The 24,363-nt window shown below is 29.6% G+C and overlaps 1 protein-coding gene across 2 annotated transcripts in view; it reads right to left on the reverse strand.

Moving 5' to 3' along the window:
- Positions 1–413: 413 nt before the first annotated feature.
- Positions 414–24,363, reverse strand: part of LOC119686288 (late embryogenesis abundant protein ECP63-like) — a 28,756-nt gene continuing 4,806 nt past the window's right edge. The window contains exons 1-5 of one of the 2 annotated variants that reach the window (XM_038100840.1): positions 4,171–4,221; positions 1,783–1,965; positions 1,461–1,651; positions 1,194–1,403; positions 414–1,111 (exon numbers count right to left, since the gene is read on the reverse strand). In XM_038100840.1, the coding sequence (XP_037956768.1) occupies positions 1,025–1,111; positions 1,194–1,403; positions 1,461–1,651; positions 1,783–1,965; positions 4,171–4,183 (684 nt within the window). In that variant the 5' untranslated portion in view covers positions 4,184–4,221 and the 3' untranslated portion in view covers positions 414–1,024. Of the gene's footprint in view, positions 1,112–1,193; positions 1,404–1,460; positions 1,652–1,782; positions 1,966–4,170; positions 4,222–24,363 lie in introns of those variants that run through there. The other variant, XM_038100839.1, reaches the window with a different exon arrangement.

Raw genomic sequence — 24,363 nt, forward strand, 5'->3', positions numbered from 1 at the left:
TTATCACTTCATCAGACTAAGCAATAATTTACCTCAGATCTGCATTATATATATATATATATATATATATATCTATTCTATATTATAAGACTTTCTTTCAAATTAATATTAATTATTAATTTTATTGAAAATATATATAGAAAGTAATAGAATTAATTTTTTTACATTTTTAAATTTATTTTTTATATTTTTTATTACATTTTTAAAGTTTTAATTACATTTTTTTTGTTTGCCGTAACAATTAGTTACATCTAAAATATTAAATTGATTTGCTTAAGACTCTTGTTATTTGTTTTGTAATAATAATAATAAAATATTCGCATCATTTCTCTTTTTTATATAATATATTAAAAAATTATCATATAAAATAAATTACAAACTACAAATTCACATTAAAAAAAAAAGTTTTATAAAGCCGCAATTTGACAAAAGTAGAAATAGTTTTTTTTTAATTTTTTTTTTATATATATATATCTAATAGTCAATAATAGAAATTGCTAAGAAAAGATGGGGAGTGAGTTTGAAATATTCTAAACAAGTGCTTAAAAGATTTTTATATAAAAGTAATATTGCATATAAAAATATAAAAAGGACACGTTCTGGTTTTTATGTCTTTCAAGGCAATTTTTAATTGATTTTATGAAATTAAAATAAAATAATTTTTCTCTTTTTTAATATAAATATTGTTTAAAAATAGTATAATATGCTTTGACTTTGTTTCATTTCAATATAATTGTTCGTTTTTATCTTAGCTGGTAAGTAGTGTAAATATGCCACACCCCCATATTATAAGAATTTTAACATTTTTATAAACTTTTACAATCACAAGACTGGCACTTGTCAGGACTCTTCTCTATAAAGCAAATCTCTCAATTCCTTCAATTAATTTTTTTTAAGCACAATATTTTTCGCAATTTTTGTTTTTTTTTTTTGTTTTGAATTTTCAATAATGGACAATTTAATTTCTAACTTTTGTTGCAGGCTTGTCAAATATTTAAATTTATATATTATAATTGCATTAAATTTATTTGCCCAAATTAAGTTTTCCAAGCAGTTGGGTAGCCTGTGCACCAGCAGATTCCTGTGCGTGAGTTGCTGAATCATGGATGGTCTGTCAAATTGAAAAATTCAAAATTTGAGTATATAACAAGAGGTCTTCGTATACTTCATATACTATAAATGCTGGCACTTACCTTCTCCAAACCCTCACGTTTCTGATCAACATATTGATTGGCTTCATGCATTTTCTGATCGACAGCTTGACTGGTGGCTTTCATGGCACCGTCAACCGCGTGTTCAGCTTCTTTCATTTTTTGATCGACAACTTGTTCAGCTGCCTTTACGCTATGGTTGATGGCATCATTGGCTGCTTTCTTAGTTTGATCAACAGCATTGGCAGCGGCCTGTTTATTTCAAAGAGATTTAAAAAAGGTTTACTTGTAAGTTTTGCAAACGCCTACCTTTTGAGATTGATCAGCCAAATTTGCAGCAGCTTGTTTGGTATTCTGAGCCACGGTGTTGGCATGTTGGACTGTTGCATCAATTTGTCTCTTAGTATTGTCTACAGCGGCAGCAGCAGTGTTAACGCCATGATCAACGGCTTGACCGGCTTTTTGAGCCTCACCGGCAGCAAGTTCAGCAGCTTCTTTGGCTATTAAATTATTTTGAAAGAAAAATTTATTGAAGTACTTTATTTTGAAGCGTAAACGTTTGAAGCGTTTGACAAACATATTTAATATTTTTCAAATATTTTTACTTATTAATTTATAAATTTTTTTTTACCTGTACTAGCAGCCAAATTTTCAGCTTCACTTTTGGTTTGTTGCACTGCTTGTCCTACTTTCTTGGCCTGATCTTCAGCCATCTTTTGTGCATTGTCGGCCTTTTCCTTAGCCAATTTCTCGGCTTCATCCTTTTTCTTGCTGAAAAGGTTAGCGGTTTTATCACCGAAACTTTTAAGAGAAGCTGTAACATAAATTTAAAGTTAGTTATTGATTTTTATCAATATCAAAATAATAACTAGCATTTAAAAAAATATCAATAAAAAAGTACATTCCATTAAAATTCAAACAAAATAAAACTATTTTAAAAGTGCAAGTTAAGTACATACATACATATTTTTCATTAAAATATATTATTAATTTGATAAAGAAAAAATATTTTAAATACAATATATTATATATAATATAATATATGCAGCTACAATCATGTAAGAGTCTTACAAGATTTATTCTGATAATAACCTATATAAAGACAGTAAACCTTTTAATCACTAGTTTTGTGTAGTTCTTTCTAAACTGCATATAACTATATATATACGTATATACATAATAGAAAATGTACATATATACATACATATAGTACATATGTGTGAATGTATTTAAACAGCATAAAACTCATTTTGCACCGATCACCTGCAAACCTTCCCATTAAAACATAGACAACTCAAAATATTTTACACGATCACCCATTAAATAGGTTTTATATACAAAAGGGTTTTTTTTTAATATTAACAAACGATTGACGAGAAAATATTAAAAAACCTCATTATAAAATATGTTGCGAATATGAACAGAATCTATACATAAACTTAAGTTTCTTTCCACTGCGCATAAAAGTATGCAACAAAATTGAATTAATATCAATTAAGCTACCATTTTAGAATCCCAACTTAAAAGAACATAGGTGAAAAAAATCTGGATATAACAGGGCTTAATAAACTAACACCCGACATATTAAATAATCATATTGTGAAAGTGAAACCCACCGTCATCACATATTTAAAAATATCGGGTCAGACCTAATTGGCATAAACCCTCAACTCAAAATTGCAATGAAACTCTTAATGAAGTATTTAATTATTGGGAAAAAAGACAGACGTTTGTATCAAACTGAAGGATAAGTCAAAGACCATATAACACACATACACAATATAAAGTATACCGAAGCATTGAACTGAAATATATTGCAAAGAAAAACTAAGTTAATCAGTTAATTTTTAAGAGAAAAAGAACGCAAATATAACAAAAAATAATATTTATAAATTATGTATAGAAAGACTCAAAAGAAACAAGATATCAGAATCATGAAACATATTTGATATTATAAAAATATAAATATTTTTAACTCATCGCGGCGATATATAGATATTTTGTCTATTATTATTCCTAATTTTGACAAAAAGTAGGTGAAAGTTATATTTCACCTTTCACATAGTTTTAATTCAACTATTTTAATTCCTAATTTTATAACCATACCGTTTATAATGTAGTTATAAAAATATATCAGCGATCATAAAAACAAACACATTCTCAACTTAATAAGAGGATCTAGACATACCTGTGTCTATTTCAGTTCTTAATTTAGTATATATATGTATGCATGTATGTAATGACTATATATGTTGGCGATGATTATATATAAACTATATGATTAAAGTTTGATTTTAACATAGCCAGCAATTTAAGTGATCGTTAAGAATTCAACAATAAAACTTATACGAAATACTGCTACTGAGCAATTAATCTTTCCACTTGATTCAAAAGGGGCAAAAATTTAATTTTCCACATATAAAAATTAGTAAATTATAGAAATATCTGAAACAAATAACGAAGATACCGTTAGTCCATTCCCTTGGTATTGCGTCATAGGTAAAATAGATTAAATAAACTGTATTAATCTGTTGTTTATATTTGCTTTTAATTCCACTTAATGAAATTATTGTAGAATATTATGTATTGTATTATTATAATAACATATGAATATAAAATAAAAAATTTTTATTCAAATTTTATATTTTATTTATTTGTATATATACATTGGCATTTTCATACATTCACAATTTTTTTTTAAACATAATCCCACTTTTATACATAAAAGTGATGACGTACGCAAATGAGAAGCTTACGTTACTTTATTATTATTAACTATAAAAAATTCATTGAAACTATAATTTCTAATGTAACATTTAAATTAAATTTATTATTATCAAGATTGAAGTAATCTTCTATTAACAAAACAATACTACTACGTAAGCTTCTCTAACTTAGCAAATAAATTTACATAAATCTATATATAAATTTAAATTTATTTATTATTTAAAATTGTATTATTTTCAGATTTTATATTATTTTTCACTTGTTCTCTCAAATGCTAAAATATTAATTTTACCACTAAATGACATTATCTCGCGCTAATAAAATCAACCGCCAATGACTAAATCACGTTTAAAACTGATTTCAATGATGAAAATATCATCAGAACTCTCAACTGATTTCGTGTTCAGTTTCGTATCTTTTATTTGCCTCTACTATAATAGTTCGAGCATTTTAGTTATTTTGCGCATATAAAAAAAGTATAGCTAGCCACAACCTGAAAGGTTAATTGGCAAAAAATATATTCGTAAACTGAAATACTTTTACACTATTTTTTTTTTCGGTTTGGAACATGAAATATCCGTGATAGTATTGTAGTTTCTCTATGCAAATTCTAAAAGTAATTAGCATACAATTGTAGTAATTTTGTAACATTTTTTTCATCTGAACATATTAACAGATATATGAATTTGACTCTTTCAATTTTATGGGATTATAAATAAATTATGCTGTGCCTCTTGTCGAACCAATCTCTAACCATTGTAGGAAAAAATGGAGCAAAATAAAGGAAACGTAAAGATGGAGAGAGAGAGAGAAAAATAGAAAGAAAAATGAGGATAAAAAAGGCTAGAAATAAAGTAATCAGTTCAAGTCAAAGAAAGCAGGAGAAAAGATGGAAAGATCTTTTTAATTTACCTATACCTTTTACCCTTGTCGACAGAAAGTAAAGAATTATCACAAAAATTTAATTTAAGATTAAACATTTTAGGCCCTGGACACGCTCTATTGGGGGTTTGAAATTACTGTTGTTGGATTCATTTTTCCGTGAATACTTCTGAGGTGAAAATATCACACACAGGAACATGAGACTAGAACCACAGAGCAAAAGAATCGCTTAAACATTCTTATGTGTCATGTAGCAAAATGAAGTAGAATCGGGTAACTAACCCGCTGATCCGTTTACAACCAAATTTTGTTCAGTCTTAAAATAATCCATTGATTTGAACATAAATAACTTTAATCGCAATTTTTATTCTCAAATACAAATAAAAAACCCGGAATCATTGATGACTGTTAAGTAATTTAAGGTTTCTTTCAATAGTAAGAATGCATCTTTGATGTAATGGATCCATATTTTATAGAACAATATTTCTATTGCTATTGTTTGGTATAAAACTTAAAATTGTTTTCGGATATATTCATATAATTTTAAAATTATGAACTTAAGAGAGTAATATAAAATAATATTAAAAAAATAATAAAAAAATAAATAAAATTTTGCTTGATTTTCTTAGGCCATTATATCATAGCTTCAAGTTAATTGCTAATGATCAGCAAATTTTAATTAAATAAACAACTTTTAATAAAAAATGACATAATATTTTTAATTTTTTTTACTTACTAAACTCGCATCAATCAACATAAAAGTGATTGTTCTTAAAATACACGTATAAATATTTAAAAGTATCTATAATTTTTAATTTAATTTTGTCGTGTTTGTCAAATTATATCTATATGGTCAAATCAAATTCACGTCATCAAGATATATAAGACTTTAATATAACAAAATAAACTTAATATCAAATACTGAAAAAAACGAGAGAGAAAGAGAGAGAGATATGGAATTAAAAATCTATTCGCAATACGAAGTTTGTACAAACTACTAATTTTTTACCAAGAAGTTTATACAACCTAACACTCACTATTATAATAGTTTTTGGTATTATTATTATGAATAAAAAATTTGTAAAATATTCCCTTCGGAAAAAGCTGCTTTGTCATGGTGAGGAAGTTCAATGAGTGCCATGGTAGGTTGGTTGCAGTGACCCATTGGGAGTAACTATTCTACCTTTCATAATAAGCAATTATTTATCGTTTTATATTTCATTCAGGATTTCTCTATAGGTAAACCAAATCCAAAAGTAGGAAAGTGTTTTACTAAAAATCTATTCAAAACCAAAACTAAAAAATTGCTAAAATAGGGTTTTTATCTCTTCCTCGGCCAAGTTGCCACAACTTCTACAATTAATGTTGAACGGAAGGCGCACTTTCTCTAGGTGGGCTCCTATATACCAGTGACCAGAAGAAACTAAAAGGCTCCAAATCACAGCAAAACAGTATAAACAGAGAAATTCAGCAATAACACTGGAGCGAAAAAGTTAAATCTGTAGACTCGAGCAGTTGCTCTAGTTCCTCACTGTAATATCATAGCAGAAATCTTTTGCGAATTCTGTGAAAAAAATTTGGTAGAAATTCCATTTAATGAATTTTTCCGTTTTTTACACATTTTAACAGTAACTCAGCACTTATGGTATGTTTAAGTCACATTTTGCATAAAAACTACACAATTCAGTTAAGAAAAACCATAGTGCATAATACGCTGAATAGATTTATTTAATATTTGTTCATCATTTTTTTCAGTCGTGGTGTAATATTTATCAATGGATCTAAGCCTATCACATGATCTCCTAACAATCTTGCTGATTTTTGCATTTATTTTCAATATAATTGCTGCCTATTCTCAGAAGATTATTGTTTACTCCAAGCATCCATACTCTTTGTAAATGTCCTCTACTACTGTTTCTTAGTACGTAGCTGGTAAAAATGTTGCGCTGTGGTGTGGTTTCCGACATCTTCACAATAAAACCAGCCAGTTTTAATCTACTAATCGTAATAAATGCTAACTCAACAGAATTAAACTTCTAAAACTAATTTCTGTAATTTTGTTGCTTATAAGAATTTAAAAAAAAAATATAAGAATTTTATTTAAGACAACTTTATTTTATTACAATTAATGGTACAAAAAATATTTTTAAAATTTTTAAAATTTTTATAACTTTTAGTTATTTGTTTATTGCAATATATTTTGAAATATAGACTTTTTTCGAATTTCATTTGTTTTCTGCTGGGGTTCAGTGCTTCTATAAAAGCATACGAGTGAAACTCATGTCGTGTTTAACAGTCAAAATTCAAAACAAACGCTAATGACATCACATGCCAAGAATTTCTAGTTTATTGTAGATATTTTTTCATTTTAGAGAAATTCAAGCGTAAATTGTATAAAGCAAAATTAATAGCCAACAACAACTAAAAATAATAGAAACGCGAACAAAAGAGATATTTTAATAATGAATTTCCAACAGCAAACCCCACTCAAAGTAACAAATAGAAACTGTCAATTTATCGTTGAGGAGATCAACTGACAACAACGTCATCTTAATTAAAAGAAATTATAAGTACAAGAAAGGCAGAAATGAAATAAATTCAAAATAAAAAAAAAAGATATTTTAAATTTCGTAAGTGTAGATACTTCGCACTGCCATGGCCACTAACGCAAATGCCATTCAAAATCACAATTCAAAATCAGTTCAAACTACAGTAAGTGTACTAACTCTAAGTCTAGTATGCATTCAAGTAATTCATTCATTAGTTTACTTACAAACATACGGCGACATACAGAGATACACGTATGAGAGTACGACTATTTGGCGAAAAAGTAATGCAATTAAAATAAGTATGAAGTCTACCGCATGCCAATTGCATCTCGTCAACTGGCACTGCTCGTTGCAGGGGCGGCTGAGATGACCACATTAGTGCAATGGCGCAGTTATTTTAAATAGAATTTATTCTTGAAATTCTATTAAATTTTTTTGCTTGAATTTCTTAATTATTTAATATTTTAATTTTTTGTAATCATTATTAATTAACTGAAGTGTACAGCTGTACAGCTGACAGCAGGTTCTCCATAGAAGACACAGTAATTTGCTTAAATATTTTAAATTCTGTTATAAATTTTTACATTGCAAATTAAGTTAATTTATAAATAAATGTGAGGGTCACAGGTATCAGAGTCAAGTTTAGGAATTTATAGTTCTATTAGACTTTTAGACTTTTATAAGAAGATAACAAAAAAATACAAGACTTCAAAAGTTTCGAGCTACAGTAGACTTCCACTAATTCAGATCCATTAAAATTGGGGTGAATCCGGTTTGCTTTGACAATCGGATTGCGGAAGTCATATTAAAAATCAAGACAAAGTCTTATATATGATCATATATTTAGTTTAGCAGAAACTGAAAACATAATCCACAAATAAAATGATGCATATACATTATAAATGATGAAACTTATAACCATACTGTAGTCAAAGCCTATAGGTAAATAAAATACGCAAACGTGCACTAAAATAACCTGACTTGGCCGTATCAAGTGCTCAGTATTAGCGATTTACTGCTCGACCAGGACCGCGTAAATACCGCAAGGCTCACTGCAGATTTTTTCTGTTCACTGGTGTATAGGAAACTACGCAGAGAAACTATACGCATTCTCTTTAATACTCATTACAAAAGTTGTGGATACTTACAAGAAAAAGAAAGTATTAAGCATTTTCTCTGTAAATGCCCGACTCTGACTTCCAGAAGAAATAGGTTGACAAAAGTATTTTTTTGACAGTTTGTCGGACTGTTCATTGATAAAGATGAAAGGTCTTTTAACTCTTTTGGATTTAACTTTTTTTATCTTTTTATATCTTGAACTTTTTGCGAAGAACGGCCAACCCGCTAACAAAGCAATCATGGCAATACCTACCTTACACATAGTATGACAATATAAATGTACAATAGTCTAACACGTTTTAAGTTATATTAAATCAACAGATCATAAATATTTATCAAATGATAACATTCTGTTTACCAATGGGACATATCGTTACCATAAAAAGTATATAATCCGATTAAGTCCAGATTGGGTATGTGATTTATATGTGTATAATATTTATAATAGTGCAATTTCATCCAGAACGGTTATGGTTCCAACACAAGTTCTTATAGGAAAAACTTTTTCACCTATTAAAATATTTCTACAAAATTTAATTCTTAATTTATTCAACCATTTTTTTCTATATAAAACACTTAAAATCAGTTTTACAATATTGAACGGAGCTTGCAGGGAACTCAAAATTTGTTATAGTATGTATTTTTGGATAAGGAATTTACAAAAAAAATAAAAAAAAAATTCGTTAAAAATTTTTGTTGTCTTAACAACAGCACCACCTGTCCACCCACCGGATCCAACGTTATCCCATTTTTGAAGTGGGAACCAACCATACATATTCCTAAAATCGGTTAACCGGTTTTAAGAATGGGCGTGTAGGAATATAATGACACAAGATTTTTATATAATAAGATACATTTGTTAAATATGTTCTTAAATATAAAAAGTAGATATTACGCATCATCATTTAAAAACAAACTTACAGTTCAGAGCGCGTAGAAGGTTTTTTTCTGTGAATTAAAAATTTTTAAAACGCAAAAACCACAGAATTATTATTCAAAACGCTTTTACACAGACGAAGGGCAAGAAGAGTGGCTTACATATTTTATTAATTTCAAATGTTTGAGTTCTAAATTAAAGCTTAGAATACTCAAACTAGATATTGATGACGCATATATTGTACCATAGCGAAGGTCATAAATTTAGATTATAAATTTATTTTCATTTTTTCGTTATTCTGTCTACTTATTTCAGATAGTTTACATATGTACAATAAAAAAGAAAGAATTTATATACAATATATAAAGTCTAAACAAAAATCTCGTTTTTTTAATTAAGAGTATTCTGTATATATTTTTATAAGTTAGTAAAAAAAAACAAAAACCGGCTTTAAGGAGTTGCTAAACATAAACAAAATACATTTTCGAGTATACATTGTTTACGTCAACAAAAAATTTTAAAATGTTGCTGCAATATGTGTATAAGCCACTCAGCAACACAGAACTCAATGTGCGCATATGTTTAATAAATCGCCTCAAAGATGCCAAGTCTTGATTTACGACAAAACTGAAGTCATTGTTGTTATTGTGTTTTTTTGTTTAGAAACAAGTATGTTACATACACATGTACTCACATACAGCATCTTCTGAATTCTCGGCTAAAGTTTAATTTTGTGTAATAACACAAGCAAAACTTAAATTTACACAATAAAGTTTTTGCTGCATTTGCCAACACGCAGCTTGTTTTTTACACCTTTTAACTCTTTTCAAACAAATCATAGAGGGAACATACATATATTTTCCACATTCATTGATATATACATTTGTATAAATATACATATGTATACATGTATAAATAGGTTTATACCATATATGTATTATACATTGTGTATTCTACAAACAAACTTCTTTGCTTTTTCATTATTCATTAAATTTTTTGCTCTTTTTATTAAAATCATTTTTTTGCGTTCTTCATTTTTTTTGGTTGGTTTATTTTGCGACGCTTGAGTGAGTGTGTGCTCCGTGTTAGTAAGTTTTTTCCATTTTTTTTTTTGGTTATTTGTTATTCTATTTTTGTTATTGTTGCTTTAGTTGTCATTAGTACTTTTGTTGTTTTTATATTTGCTGATCAGTTAATTGCAGCAGGCACAAATAATTTATTAAAACGACTTTAAAATGTGATTTACTTAAACGCGAACAAAACTTTATGATGGCAACATCAAAAACAACAACAACCATGCAAACAAGCTTTGCAACAAAAGCGTAAGTTCTTTTTTTGCTGGCTGTAATGTTGTGTGGCTTGAAAGTACAACTTCATAACTTAACTGATGATGTCATATCGCAGTCAACCGACCGACTTCAAGGTCGCTTCAATGTACCTTGTTGTTACATGCAGCAAGTACAATTGCACTGAAGTACAACAAATACAACAAAAACAAATTGCAAATAGCATTTACTGCAATTAAATTCCTTACTTTTAATCGCCACACAAAATCTTCGGGAAAAAAGTGGTGGGAATTTAATTTGTGGTCTCTTGCCGAAAGGTGTGAATGGTGATAGCGATGTGATGTGATGTGATGTGATGTGATGGTGAGTTCAGTCTGTTGTTTCATATTTCCTTATAAATATGTATGTATGTAAGTTTTTATTGGTGTATTGTTTTCTGCAGTTACGTCATTGGTTATGCTAATTCGATGTAGACTTACGGAGACAATAACGATGCTAAATCAACAGGTAACTGGACTCCATATAAAGTGAAACAAAGAGAATTTAAATACGCCATTAGGCGGGCCAAAAGGGCAGCTTGGAAAAATTTCTGTGGCAACATAGAATCATCTTCCGAGTCAAGCCGACTGCGCAAAATCCTCAATTCTACCCATAAGACACTCGATTGTATCCAGGCTCCAAATGGTCAATGGACCAACTCCAGTAAGGAAACTCTCGACACCCTTCTGGACTCGCACTTCCCAGGGAGTATAGCCTCTGATGCTGACTTATCAACTCAAATCAGCTTACCCCCTCTAAATAATCCTAATCCGTTTCAAGTGACCAACACTCAAATAAAGTGGGCTATCCAAACTTTTAAACCGTATAAATCTCCAGGTCCGGACGGAATTATTCCCGCAGATATTCAACAGGGTGAATTCGTAATCCTCCCCTGGCTTCTAAGCATTTACAACAGTTGTATTAAGCTTATGTATGTTCCAAGCTGCTGGAGAGTGGCTCGAGTAATATTCATTCCCAAAGCAGGAAAAATAACTCACTGCAGTGCCAAGGACTATAGACCAATCAGTCTGTCTTCTTTTCTTCTGAAAGTACTGGAGAGAGTTCTTGATCTGCATATCAGGAACAAGATAAACCCAGCGCTCTTATCTCCATCACAGCATGCTTATACAAAGGCAAGTCTGTCGATACTGCGCTTCATGCACTCATCTCGCAAGTTGACCATTCCATCTCTCTCAGGGAATACACACTTGCCACCTTTCTCGATATTGAGGGCGCTTTCAACAATGTCTGCCCCAATGGTATCATAAAATCCCTCTCAAAGTTAAATCTCGACAATAGTCTGGTTAAATTTGTAGAGGCCCTTCTCAAAACTAGGATTATCACATCCGACATCGGAAGTGTTCAATCCTCCAGAGCAGTCTGTCGGGGAACGCCACAAGGTGGAGTTCTCTCTCCTCTTCTATGGAACATAGCGGTTAATTCGTTGTTAAAACTTTTGGAACAATCCGGATGTAGTGTTATAGCTTATGCGGACGACATTGCTATTGCCTCATCTGGCAAATTCCCCGAAGTTCTATCCAATGTTATTAACTCTGCGCTCCTCATTGTAACTGAATGGTGTAGGGAATTCGGTCTGGATATTAACCCTGCAAAGACAGAGGTTATTCTCTTCACCAGGAAATACAAAATTCCGACATTTTCCTTACCAAAGATAAAGGGCGTTACTCTAAATTTAAGTTCGAACGTCAAATATCTGGGTATAATTTTGGACTCTAAACTCAGCTGGAAAGACAACTTGGCTGAGAGAGCCCGCAAAGCGGTATGCGCCACCTACTGTTGCAGAAGAGCTATAGGTCGTAGTTGGGGGCTCAAACCGTGCATTATACTCTGGCTCTATTCAGCTGTTATCGAACCAATTCTTCTGTATGGGGCTGCTTTCTGGTGGCAAGCAACTGAAAAAGCATGCCACACCAAATTAATTGACAAAACTAGGAGGATAGCCGCACTACAAATCACTGGTGCTCTTCGCTCTACTCCCACGCAAGCTCTTTTCGCTATGCTTCATTGGTTGCCATCTCGGCTTCTGGTAAAACAGCAAGCCAAAATAGTTGCAACTAGGCTCAACGCCCTTTCCTGCTGGTCAAGAACTGATATAGGCCACGCGATCATACTGAATCAGGATCTGCCAACTCCCGTCTCTATTGACTACATGTGTTGTTACCCAGACCTAATTAGGGGGTTCGAATCTCTTATACCTAGCAGGGAGGACTGGATCCTTGAAAGAGCGATCCCTCTCCAAACGGTTGACATTTACACGGACGGCTCCAAAATAGATAAACGAGTCGGCTGTGGCATTTTCTCTGAAAGACTGGGTCTCAGCATCTCGCTCCGACTTCCGAACCACTGTAGCGTCTTTCAAGCCGAAATAATGGCAATTCACCAAGCTGTAAAATGGGTTCTTTGCAATCGAACATCCGATTTACCAATCTCAATTTTTTCTGATAGCCAAGCTGCCATCAGATCACTGATGGGCACCTCAGCCACGTCAATCACAACTCAAGATTGCCGTGCTTCACTAAATGACCTAGCTAGGTTTGTTAGGGTCAAACTTATTTGGGTTCCTGGTCACAGGGATATCACAGGAAATTGTAGGGCAGACGATTTAGCCAAGGCAGGTGCTCTTCTCCCTAACATTAACCTCTCTGATATAGGCGTCCCTCTTGCTACAGTTAAACTGGCAATCATACAAAAATACCTGAGTATAGCCAAGCAATACTGGGCTGACGAACCTCAATGTCAGATTTCTAGGTTGACTTGGCCGAACTTTGACAAGAAGAGAACCCGTCAGCTACTTCAACTAAGACGGAACCTGCTCAGCACTACGGTATCTGTGCTGACGGGACACTGCGTAATAGGAAGGCATGCTATGAGACTGGGTCTCCCCTTTAATGACTTTTGTAGAGGCTGTGGCTCTGAGGATGAGGAGGAGACTGTACTCCATCTCATGTGTCAGTGCCCTTCCCTAGCCAGAAGAAGATTAAAAATCCTTGGATCTCCTTTTCTAACTGACCTGACTGAGTTGTCATCCTGTAATGTTAGGGACCTAGCCAAGTTCATAGAACTGTCAGGTTGGTTTTCCTTTGCATAATGGGGGAGTCGTTACCTTTCTTTTCGGCGTTAAATGTATACTGATTAAATCTATATACAAATAACGTTACTCCTGTGGTACCACAACGGGCCTTTATTTGTGCTTAAGTGGGCTTTTTGGGACACAAGGCCGCCACTCCAACCTATACCTATACCTACGGAGACAATAGTGGGATTGTTTTCAGAGATTTGAATTCTTATGGACGTTTTATGGATATTTTTTAAGATTAAGACGAAAAATAAATATATTTTAAATAATAAATCTTAAAATATGTTTTAAAAAGCGCACTTGCAATATAAAAACAAAAATATAAACAAATTTATTCTTCGAATTGTGGTTATTAAACCAATATCTGGGTAAATATTTCATTATAGTTACCTTGTAAATCTAAACTGTTTCTTGAAAACAGACCCATATTGCTTACATAATCAGATGTTATTAATAGACTACCATTTGAGCCTCTGAGTCAGTCCCATTTCGTAAAGAATCTAAATATTTCAATGCTGATTAATTCAGTTACGGGTCAAATTCAAGTTCAGTAATTTGATAATTTTTTATTTCTTTCCATCATTATTTTTTTAAAAGTGTACATGGCTGAATTCAAAACAGAAATTTAATTTTTATATATTTGGAAAAAAGGGCGCCAATAACATTTATTTCAGGTTTGGACTATAAATATTTAATTTCTAAGTTATTATATACATAATTATATAATAATTTACATATTATATAAATGCATATTTGCTTACATTCATATATCCATTAAAAATTTGTTCTCGATGTTGCATGTCAAGCAACCACTAATGTAATGTCTGCTTTCAAGTCATAATACTCACAACAATTTAGATACAATTGATCTTTTAACTCCATCTAATTGAAGTAGTAATTTTTCTCCACCTTAGTCCAGTTTAATTTAAATAAAATCTGACCTAACGTTAATTCACTCTAGTTCCTAAACAGTCCACTCCCTTTTCACACTTTCTTTATCCAACTATATCCTAACCTGTGTATATATATTTGTTATTCCTTCCATGTTATCTACGATATATGTATGTATATCTCTATAGGCTATTACAACAATAACTAAGTTGGAACAAACGCGATTACTCAACTTCTCATCTACGGGTATCAATTAATTAACTAATGAACTACAACAAATTACATTTCCAACGTAGTTCAAGATATCATCTTTCCGTCAAAATACTTAAGTTATAAAGTTCGTTCGGAATCAAAACAAAATTTATAAGTACGACTTCTAGTGCCGATTTCATGATCCTAACTTAAGTCTCAATAATTAACTCGTATTTGAGTTATCAGTTCTCTTGACTTAATTCGTGCTTAAGTCATTTTTGAGACTTAAGATACGACTATGAAATAGATCTTTAATGTCGTTACAATAAATACGTATATAAATTAATACATTGACACATTAAAATAGTATAATTACGGTTTATATGATGTACTATGTTATAGTATATGAAACGCGTAGTATTATTTAGAAAATATTAAATATTATTAATATAAAATTTTATTAATATAAGTTCTACTATGTTTCCCAAATAACTCGTTTTATGTATATGGAAAAAAAATTTACTATTATAAAGAATAGAATATCATGACAACCGTAATTACATTTTCTTAAGGCCCCAATGTACTAATTTCGCTACTGTTTCTATACAAAACAACTGATTAAATTACAGCTCAAATGGCGATTACCCTTACATAATTGCGTGTTGTTGGAATGCGCTTAAAGTGATGATGCCAATTAAAATGTCTGGGGGAGATCAAATAATTGTAGTGCCCTATAATTTTTTCGGATGCTGACTCAGTAATAAATGTAGGCATTTTATTAATAAAATTCAATTGAACACTTGATAGCTGCCGAAAACATAAAAGTATATATTTGACACATTAAATAGACATTAAAATTGTAAGCAGAAGTCATAGCCGGTCACGCTGGGAAAATATTTCTTATGTCTATAAGTCTTTCAATGGGTGACTTTATTGTGACATTAACATCAAATGCGGTCAGTATAGAAAATTTATTTTTCTTTTTAATTGATTTCAGTTTATTTATAATAAATGAATTTATTTTGATATGCTGGTCTTGTTGAAAATATGTTTTAGGTCCAAAAATGTGTACAATAAAGAAAATTTTAAAAACAATTTTATGTATAGTATTTTTTTTTTTGTTTTTGTTAATTCACAATTGTTTTGTTTTTTGTTTTTTTGTATAAAAATACTTTCATATTACAATATCAAAGGTCAATGTTTACTCTTCCCTAACCTGCTCAATTTTTATTTGCAGACTGTATTGATTTTTGGCTTGGCGCCACTCACGAAAGTGACATCATCCAGGATTAGGTAGTGAGTGCTGGGGTTTAACTGCTGCATAAAATATAATACATGTATCAACACAGTCCATCGAGTAAATATTTACCGAAACTAGCATTTTATACATATTAGATTTTTTTTGATAAACATTAACACATTTATAAATACCAAATTATCTATTTGTTTTAATTAAATAATATTTAATTTAATAATTAAATGTTTAATAATAACATAATCACTGTTCTTTAATCATAATACAAATCTTTCAGACTTCCACAATTTATATATTATATTAATCATATGTTGTATAAATCATATTATATTAATTATATAATTTATTATATGTTATTCCACATATACCAGAGATAGTAACGCTAAGTAAGTATCAAGTCATATGTTGAGACTACAATAATTTATATATTGTACACTCTAAAAACAAAAAAATAAATTTAGACTATATTAAATATAAATGAACTTAGAACTGTCGGTCCTTCCATCTTTTTTTAAAAGGGGTAATAAAAGTTCATTGAAATATTCGGATATGTAGGTTACACAGTATTATATGGAGTGTATAATTTATGTTGAGGCTAGTTGAGTCAGTGCACCTGTGCACTTTTACTCTCTATTAACTGTGAGGTTTCTTCAAAACCCCTCTTGCGCCTTGACTAGATTATTGTTTATCACTTCATCAGACTAAGCAAGAATTGACTTCAGATCTGCATACCTCCCTGAGGAGCCTGTAACCATTCTGAGATTTGATAACGCGGTGTTGGTAAGTCTGTCAGATTTCGCAAATAATATATAATAATATATTCTGATTTTTATTTTAACTATATTCTGATAGTTAAAAAATAGTACTCTTATATTTATATCAGTTTAAATATTAATTTTTTATAACATCGTATATCCTTATTAATCGCTAACTTTTGTAGTTCTCGTTTGTATGTGGTTGCCGTCGTAGCCCGTAGGGATCTATAAGGCAGATTTTATTAAAGCAATTAAAGGAAATACAGAACAGGGGTTTGGATGTGGATAGGTTATGGTAATGTGAGAGGGGAGGGCATTATTTAACAATAAGTATGGATTGGGGATGGGTGAGATTTTAATTTTAATACATAATTTTAGTTTATTAAATCTATATTGGAAGAATCAATGTTTTTGAAAGTTACTTGGAATTATAAATAATTAATTGAATAAAGGTAAAAGAAGGTACTACAAACAACAAAAATAGCTATTTTTAAAAATTTTTTAAATTAATATAAAATAATAAATTTATATATCAGCAGCACAACAGTGACTTAAAGCAGTGATTTGTTCAACTTCTCATTGAACTTGATATTTACTCACATTCGTATCTATGCATACATGCAACAAATATTAAAATAACAAGAAACTCAACAGGAGAAGCAACAGGAGAAGAATAGAAACAGAAGGAAGACGTGCGGGCACTGCTGCTGATTAAAACAGAGGGAAATAATAGTACCATTCAATCGAGGTACAATAATATAGGAATATATAAACTTCAAAAACGACTTCCTATAAAACATTTTTAAAGTTTATAAATTTTTAATAATTTTATAAAATATGCTATCCATTATGCTATCCTAAGGTACTATCCATTAAAAGTTTAACTAAACTAAATCGTAATAAATTAATTTTTTTTTAATTTTCTGTTTCAGTCTCTGAAAGACTTCATTCATTATTAATTAAATTGTAATTTTATTTTATTTTTTTTGTTTTTGCTAATTTTACTTTAATCATCTGCTACTCTTCCTCTTTTCAGAAATAACCTTCATGACGTATTTCGTCATCCACAAAGTTTTTTTGGCATACGTATATCTATGTCTGTGGGAACTTATACACACTTCTTGAAGTGACCTTAGACAACAACAATTATTTGTTTGGTAATTGTTTGGCACACGCAAACCTTCAAAGAATCATTAAATTTTTTTTACACAAATTTAATGGATTGTAATACTCGTAAAAGTTTTACATACAATTTTTTTTACATTTCCTGTTCTATAGTTTTCCCTTTCATCCATGGAAAATACAACACACAACAGAATGCGGGTAAAGCAATCAAATAGATTAATTTCCGTGATTTATAAATGAAACCCACCACAGCAAAATTTCTTTATAAAATCAATAGAAATATCTTCGAATTTACGTAATCCATGAGTAATGTACAGCTCTGAAAACCTACTATACTTAAGGTCAAAAGGTCAACTTTGCAACACATTATCTTCACTTCATTTTACTTTTAATTTGTATGAATAATAAGCTCTTTTGCGAAAAACAAAAAATAGACGAAAAATTTAATAGTATTTAGGGATTCTTAAAATCTTTACTACCCGAAAAATACAACCATGGTTACTGGTATATTTCTGCAATCATGAAATCTAATGTTTGAATAACTCCGATGCTTGTAAGATGAGATGAACTAATATAAAATTGGGATAAATAATAAGAGCCCTTTTTCGTCATCCTATTTAACATTGATTCGACAAATCACCAGTGTGGTTCGAAATTAGGGCTTTTAACGAGTGAAGTGTCTAACAGATTTCCTATATACGTACTATTTACATACTACTATTTGTTATTTGTCCATTCTCTGTTCTGCATTCTACGATTCTTCTCAACATTTAATCACTTCTTAGTTACTTTTCCAAAATATGGACTTTAAATTGAAAACTGGTATTAATCAAAGACACAAGAGACTCACAGCATGGCACTCATTTAAAACAATAAACCATAATGGTGTATTGTTCAAGTTGAGTCTAAATTTTGAATAGATTTTATTTAACTTTTGACTACTCTACTGATATTTATTTTCTAAATTCATTAAATAGAAGTTCATTGCACTAAAAATAAGAATAAAAAAATGAAAATAAAATTAATTGGGATGATTTGAAAGTTTTAAACATTAAATGTGTGTATATAAAGAAACGTTTATAAGAAAAATATAAAGAAATATTTCAGTACATAAAACAAACTACACCCAAAACAAATTCTTAGTATACTACAGTATAATTAGTATCTGATTGTTAGTATTCTAGTTTCACGAGAATTAAAACTTTTAAAAGATACAACTTGTATTAGTGTCTTTTTATGTAACATATTATGTCTGTTTTATATATTATATATGTTTTATATTTTCTTATAGAACATTATATTCTCTACATTATTAGTGTTATACTTAATTGAACGATGAACCTATAATTCTAATAGAAGAAACTAATAGACACTTGAATCTGTTTAAATGTTATTAGAAGAAATCTGTGAAAGTAAATTAAACAAATTAAAAATAAGGGATTTAATTAATTCTCAGCACGACATCCTAAAAGATGGTACGAGTTCCAGAAGAAAATAGAAGTAGCGACTAATACACCAAGCTAAGCATTTACACTAATCTACGAAAGCATAATGCATAGTGATTCAGTTCATGTTTGATAATTCTCAGCACGACATCCTAAAAGATGGCACGAGTTCCAGAAGAAAATAGAAGTAGCGACTTATACACCAAGCAAAACATTTACACTAATCTACGAAAGCATAATGCATAGTGATTCAGTTCATTTTTGATCTTCTCATCATATAATAAACGAAATCCTGGTAAAAAGCGTAAAAAGTAATTTTGTCCGGAGACACATAAGCTATCATGACGCTACTGACATCATAATCTTTAGATGTGCATTATAGAAAATACTAAAAAGAGTTTCATTTTCAAAAATGCTATATGAATTTAATCATTAAACAAATAACTGATATCAAAGCCGTACGCTCCAACTCAAGAACTTTCCAACAATGCAAGAACCCTCGACGAAAGATAGTTATTTTGACTTCTTTCTCTGGAAATAAACATTTTGTAGACAAATGTTCGTTTCTGGATTAAAGCTGTATAATCATTAGACTTGTTATATTGAATATTATAGTTAACACACTAACATTGTATATCGTGGCATTATGCTCATATAATTAATAATGCAGTTCATACAGACAGCCTTTCACTTACTCTATGAAAATTCAAGCCCAAAACTTATGAATATGAATATTAAAAATCTTTACAAATGGGACAAGTCACTTTAGGAGATTATAAAATTTATGTGTTATGCCCTCAGTAGATACTTCTATGATGCCGCTAAAGAAAGCGAAAATCATAGACACTCTTTAAGTTAAGCCGAAAGAAACTATTATTAGTTTTCATGCCGAATCTTTAACAAAAATTTCTACTATTAATTGAAAGAATATCTATGTTCGCACTACAAAATAAGCGAAAGTAAATTGCATCCGAAGAAATTGAAGTTTGCTGTAAAAAGTGCAATTGACAAGTTGTTAAAATCCGAGTTGAGTGCAGCGACTGCAATAGTAATTTTAGTGGCATACTTTTGATAATTAACAAAACCCGAGTAAATGAGCACTGAGCAACAAATGGGATGCGGAGAAAATCAATTGAACCAACCAACCAATCAACCAACCAACCAACAAACGAAAAAGATACAAAAAGATATAAAATGTGTGGTGCAGCACAAGAAGCTGAGCAGAGATGCACGTAGAGCGCACATTAGAGCGGGTCAATGCACTTTTGTGCCAGAAATAAAAAATTGTATTTGTATATAAGAAAATTCATTTACGAAATAAAAAAATAAATTGTAGAAAAATAAATTGAAAAATAAATCAAAACACAAATGTTAAATAAATAAAAAATTCACACTTTTAACGTTGGATTGACGTTGCGTTGGCAGTTTGTATCTGTAAGATACATGTAAACATACGAGTACATAAAACAGCGGCAGTGCCATTTCTTTTGTAAATACGAGCAGGTAAATGTGTGACGTTTACACAATGAATCTGTTTTAAACTATTTAAGATATTTACCTACAAAAAAACAAAAAAAAAGACAGCAGAAGGTTTGTATTCACAAGATTTTATTAATTATCGAAGATGTGTTCAGAGATATACTTCCAATATTTATTTATGCATTTGCAAGCAACGCATTTAGTTAAACCGTATCTACTATGTATGCTTAAGATACAAGTCAGTCAATGCGAACTTCTGCAGTTTATCGTATTGATATTTACTTGAGCTTGGCATTAATACGAAATGCGCATTTTGCCTTAACGAGACAAGAATCATTTATGGAATAAAATCAATAAAAATTACGTAGATATTTATTTTTTTGCCTTTTTTATAATTTTGTATCTGTTAATTTTGCTAGCGACAGCGATTCGCAGTGCACGGTTTGTGTTACAGTAGCAAATACGGGTATATAAACAATATTTACGATAGAATCCGAGTAGAAGAATTAATAAAGACGCAGTTGCAGAAAACGGTTTCACTGGTTAAGTACACCGGCTACTTCCCTTTGGTGAAGTAACTCTACTTCGCTAATAAAAATTGTACGTTAAATCATAAAAAATTAATGTCTGTAAGCGGTTTTTATTGCTTATTCAGTTTCTTTCAAAAAATAACATATAAGACCACACATAATGAATCACACGATTGGATGATTCCGAACTACCTCTTTGGATAAGATTTTAGTGGAATGTTTTATTTATATCCAGTAATTGCACTAAATAATTATTCGTTGATATTCGCTCATAAAAATCTTTAAAATATATAATTCAAATTACATGATTAACTATTCTGTCCTTACAGTTTAGAGATAAACTACCAGATCAAGGCAGAATTTGACAGTAAGAGGCGCATTGACGAAAGGAATGTTTTTATTGTAGTACACATACAACACAAATAGAAACGAATTCTGCTTGGAACGGTAGATAAGAAATTGGTAAGAAGAGAGAGAACTATTATATTAGACCCGCTATCAGATTACGCTGCTATCTTTTATTTTTTTGCACGTGCAAAGGTACGCGAAGCTAATTATAAACCGTACAAATTCCCCCGTTATATGGTGGAATGCCCGTGTTATACGGGGGTTTGAAATCGCGTAATATGAAAACGCGTTATAAGGGTACCGCGTTATAGGGGGGATTACTGTACATACTACAGCATAATAGAGGAGATGATAGTAATATGGGAGAAACAAAAGAAACATATATTTCTATCTGCTATTATAGGTTTAAAACCCGCTTTAAAATATTAACTCATTCATAATTAACTTTTTGGAAATCTATTAGTTTACTTACTTATCACAATTAAATACATACAACATAAGTAGCAAAAGTGCTTGTGAATCGAATTGTAGAAAAGACAATAGTAAGGAGAGAAATACAAAATCCATATACTTGTATCTACGATTACTATTGTGGACAGAAGATATTAGATTTACACTAGTTCATATATTAGCTCAATCAAATTTCATTCGTTTTATTTATGTTTAGATTTTTATTTAACTAAACATTAACTAAAATATCTATATATGTAATAAAATTTTAATTAAAAAATTATAACTTATTTGAAAAATTTAATATATGAAAAAAATAATAATAATAATTTATTTTTAAGAAGATTTTTTAAGATTTAATTTTACATAAATATTTTAAAAGAACGAAGACTATGTATATTGTGTATAAATCACAATTTATTTATATATCACATATAATATTAATAAAAAAAATTAAATTTTATATAATAGGAAATGTGTATATCCGAAATAATAAAATATTTTAATTTATGTTTTAAATTTTAATTCGATATTATATATTTATATATATATATTTTAAAGTTTAAATTAATATTGTATTTATAAGATAATTTTAAGATAATGTAAAACATCTTGACAAACTAAGCAATGTATAAGCTGTTATTATTTCCGAGCCATTTAGATATAATTTGAAAATAATGTATATAGTATAATTTTTTGTATTATAATTAAAATAATTTTAAAATTTTGTGCTCCAACTACGCTAATTTCTAGCTAATAAACTAATTAAAATTAGAGTGAAAGTAATTAGCGTTGAAATACTTACATTTGGAGCTCTCTGCACACAATTTTTTGTTTGTTGTTTTATTAAACAAAAACATTTATTAATAAAATTTTATGTAATTATAATGAAACTATATATAAATATATTATTCAGCTATAAAAAATGTGATTTAAATAGTATTTTTGTCATAAATATAAATAAACATGGACACTTTCTGAGAGGCAATGAGGTATTTTCCTTCACATGCCAAATGAAAGTGAGAGCTTTCATGTTTTTCTTTCAAAAAATAAAAACAAATAAATTAAACTAATTACGCAAAGAATTCATATTAAAAGATAGATATATATTTATGTATTAAAAGATGAAAGAAATATAATTCATAATATTTATGAGAACTTCGTGTGCCTAAAATTGTTTCTAAATGACGTGACTTTGTTACAGTTAAAGCATGAAATATGGAATCAGTATAATTAGCTTAATAACCAAAGATATAATGTAAATTAATATCTCAATATTTTAAATAAAATAATATAAATATCAACTTTATAACAAAAAAATTTTTCTTTGAAAAGGATCGTTTTTTTAATTTTATATGAAAATGAACCTCTAAAGTTCTAATCTTCTTTAATAATATTTAAAATAATCTATATATATGTATATATGTGTATATATGAATAGGACTAGAACTGCCTTTGATAAAATTTTAATGGATTATTATTGAACGATAATTGAGAGTTATAGAATATAATAAAAGTTGAGATTAGGTAAAGTAGTGAGGGTGCACACTAATGGAATATTATTGAAGAGGGATTAAAGATTTAAAGCTTTGATTAGATTAGATTAAGTTAAGTTGAGGGGAAGTATATCAACATTTCCATTGAAACACACCCATTTCCCATTACGGCAGCCTTACGTTACCAGTGGGAGCTGAGCATTCTAACATTATATATTTTTTAATACATATTTTCAATGAAAAAAAAAATTAGTTACAATGTTTTGAAAATAAAGTTATAATAACTCAAATCGAAAATTGAATTAAGTAAATTTTATTCCACTTTATATTAAGCAAGATTTAATAAAATTAAACATTTTTATTATTAAATTCCGTCTATAAAAATAAAAATGTCATTAAATGAGGATAACATATATAGCAAAATAAGTGCAGTGATAATAAATATGACGGAAAATATAAAAGACAAACATATTGTTTAACAACCTAATGAACGTTTGAAATTAAAAACAATTCGAATAAGAGCAAACAGAGCTAATGAAATACCTGAACAGCGAAATGAAGGAATTAAAATTGAAACATCAGAACAATGTGCTAGAATCACGTATGGCAATATTTTCTAAGTTTTCTATTAATAAAAAAAGTTTATAGGAATACATTTCAGTATATAATA

Source organism: Teleopsis dalmanni, chromosome 2 (genome assembly GCF_002237135.1).
Source record: "Teleopsis dalmanni isolate 2A chromosome 2, ASM223713v2, whole genome shotgun sequence".
Lineage (NCBI taxonomy): Eukaryota > Metazoa > Arthropoda > Insecta > Diptera > Diopsidae > Teleopsis > Teleopsis dalmanni.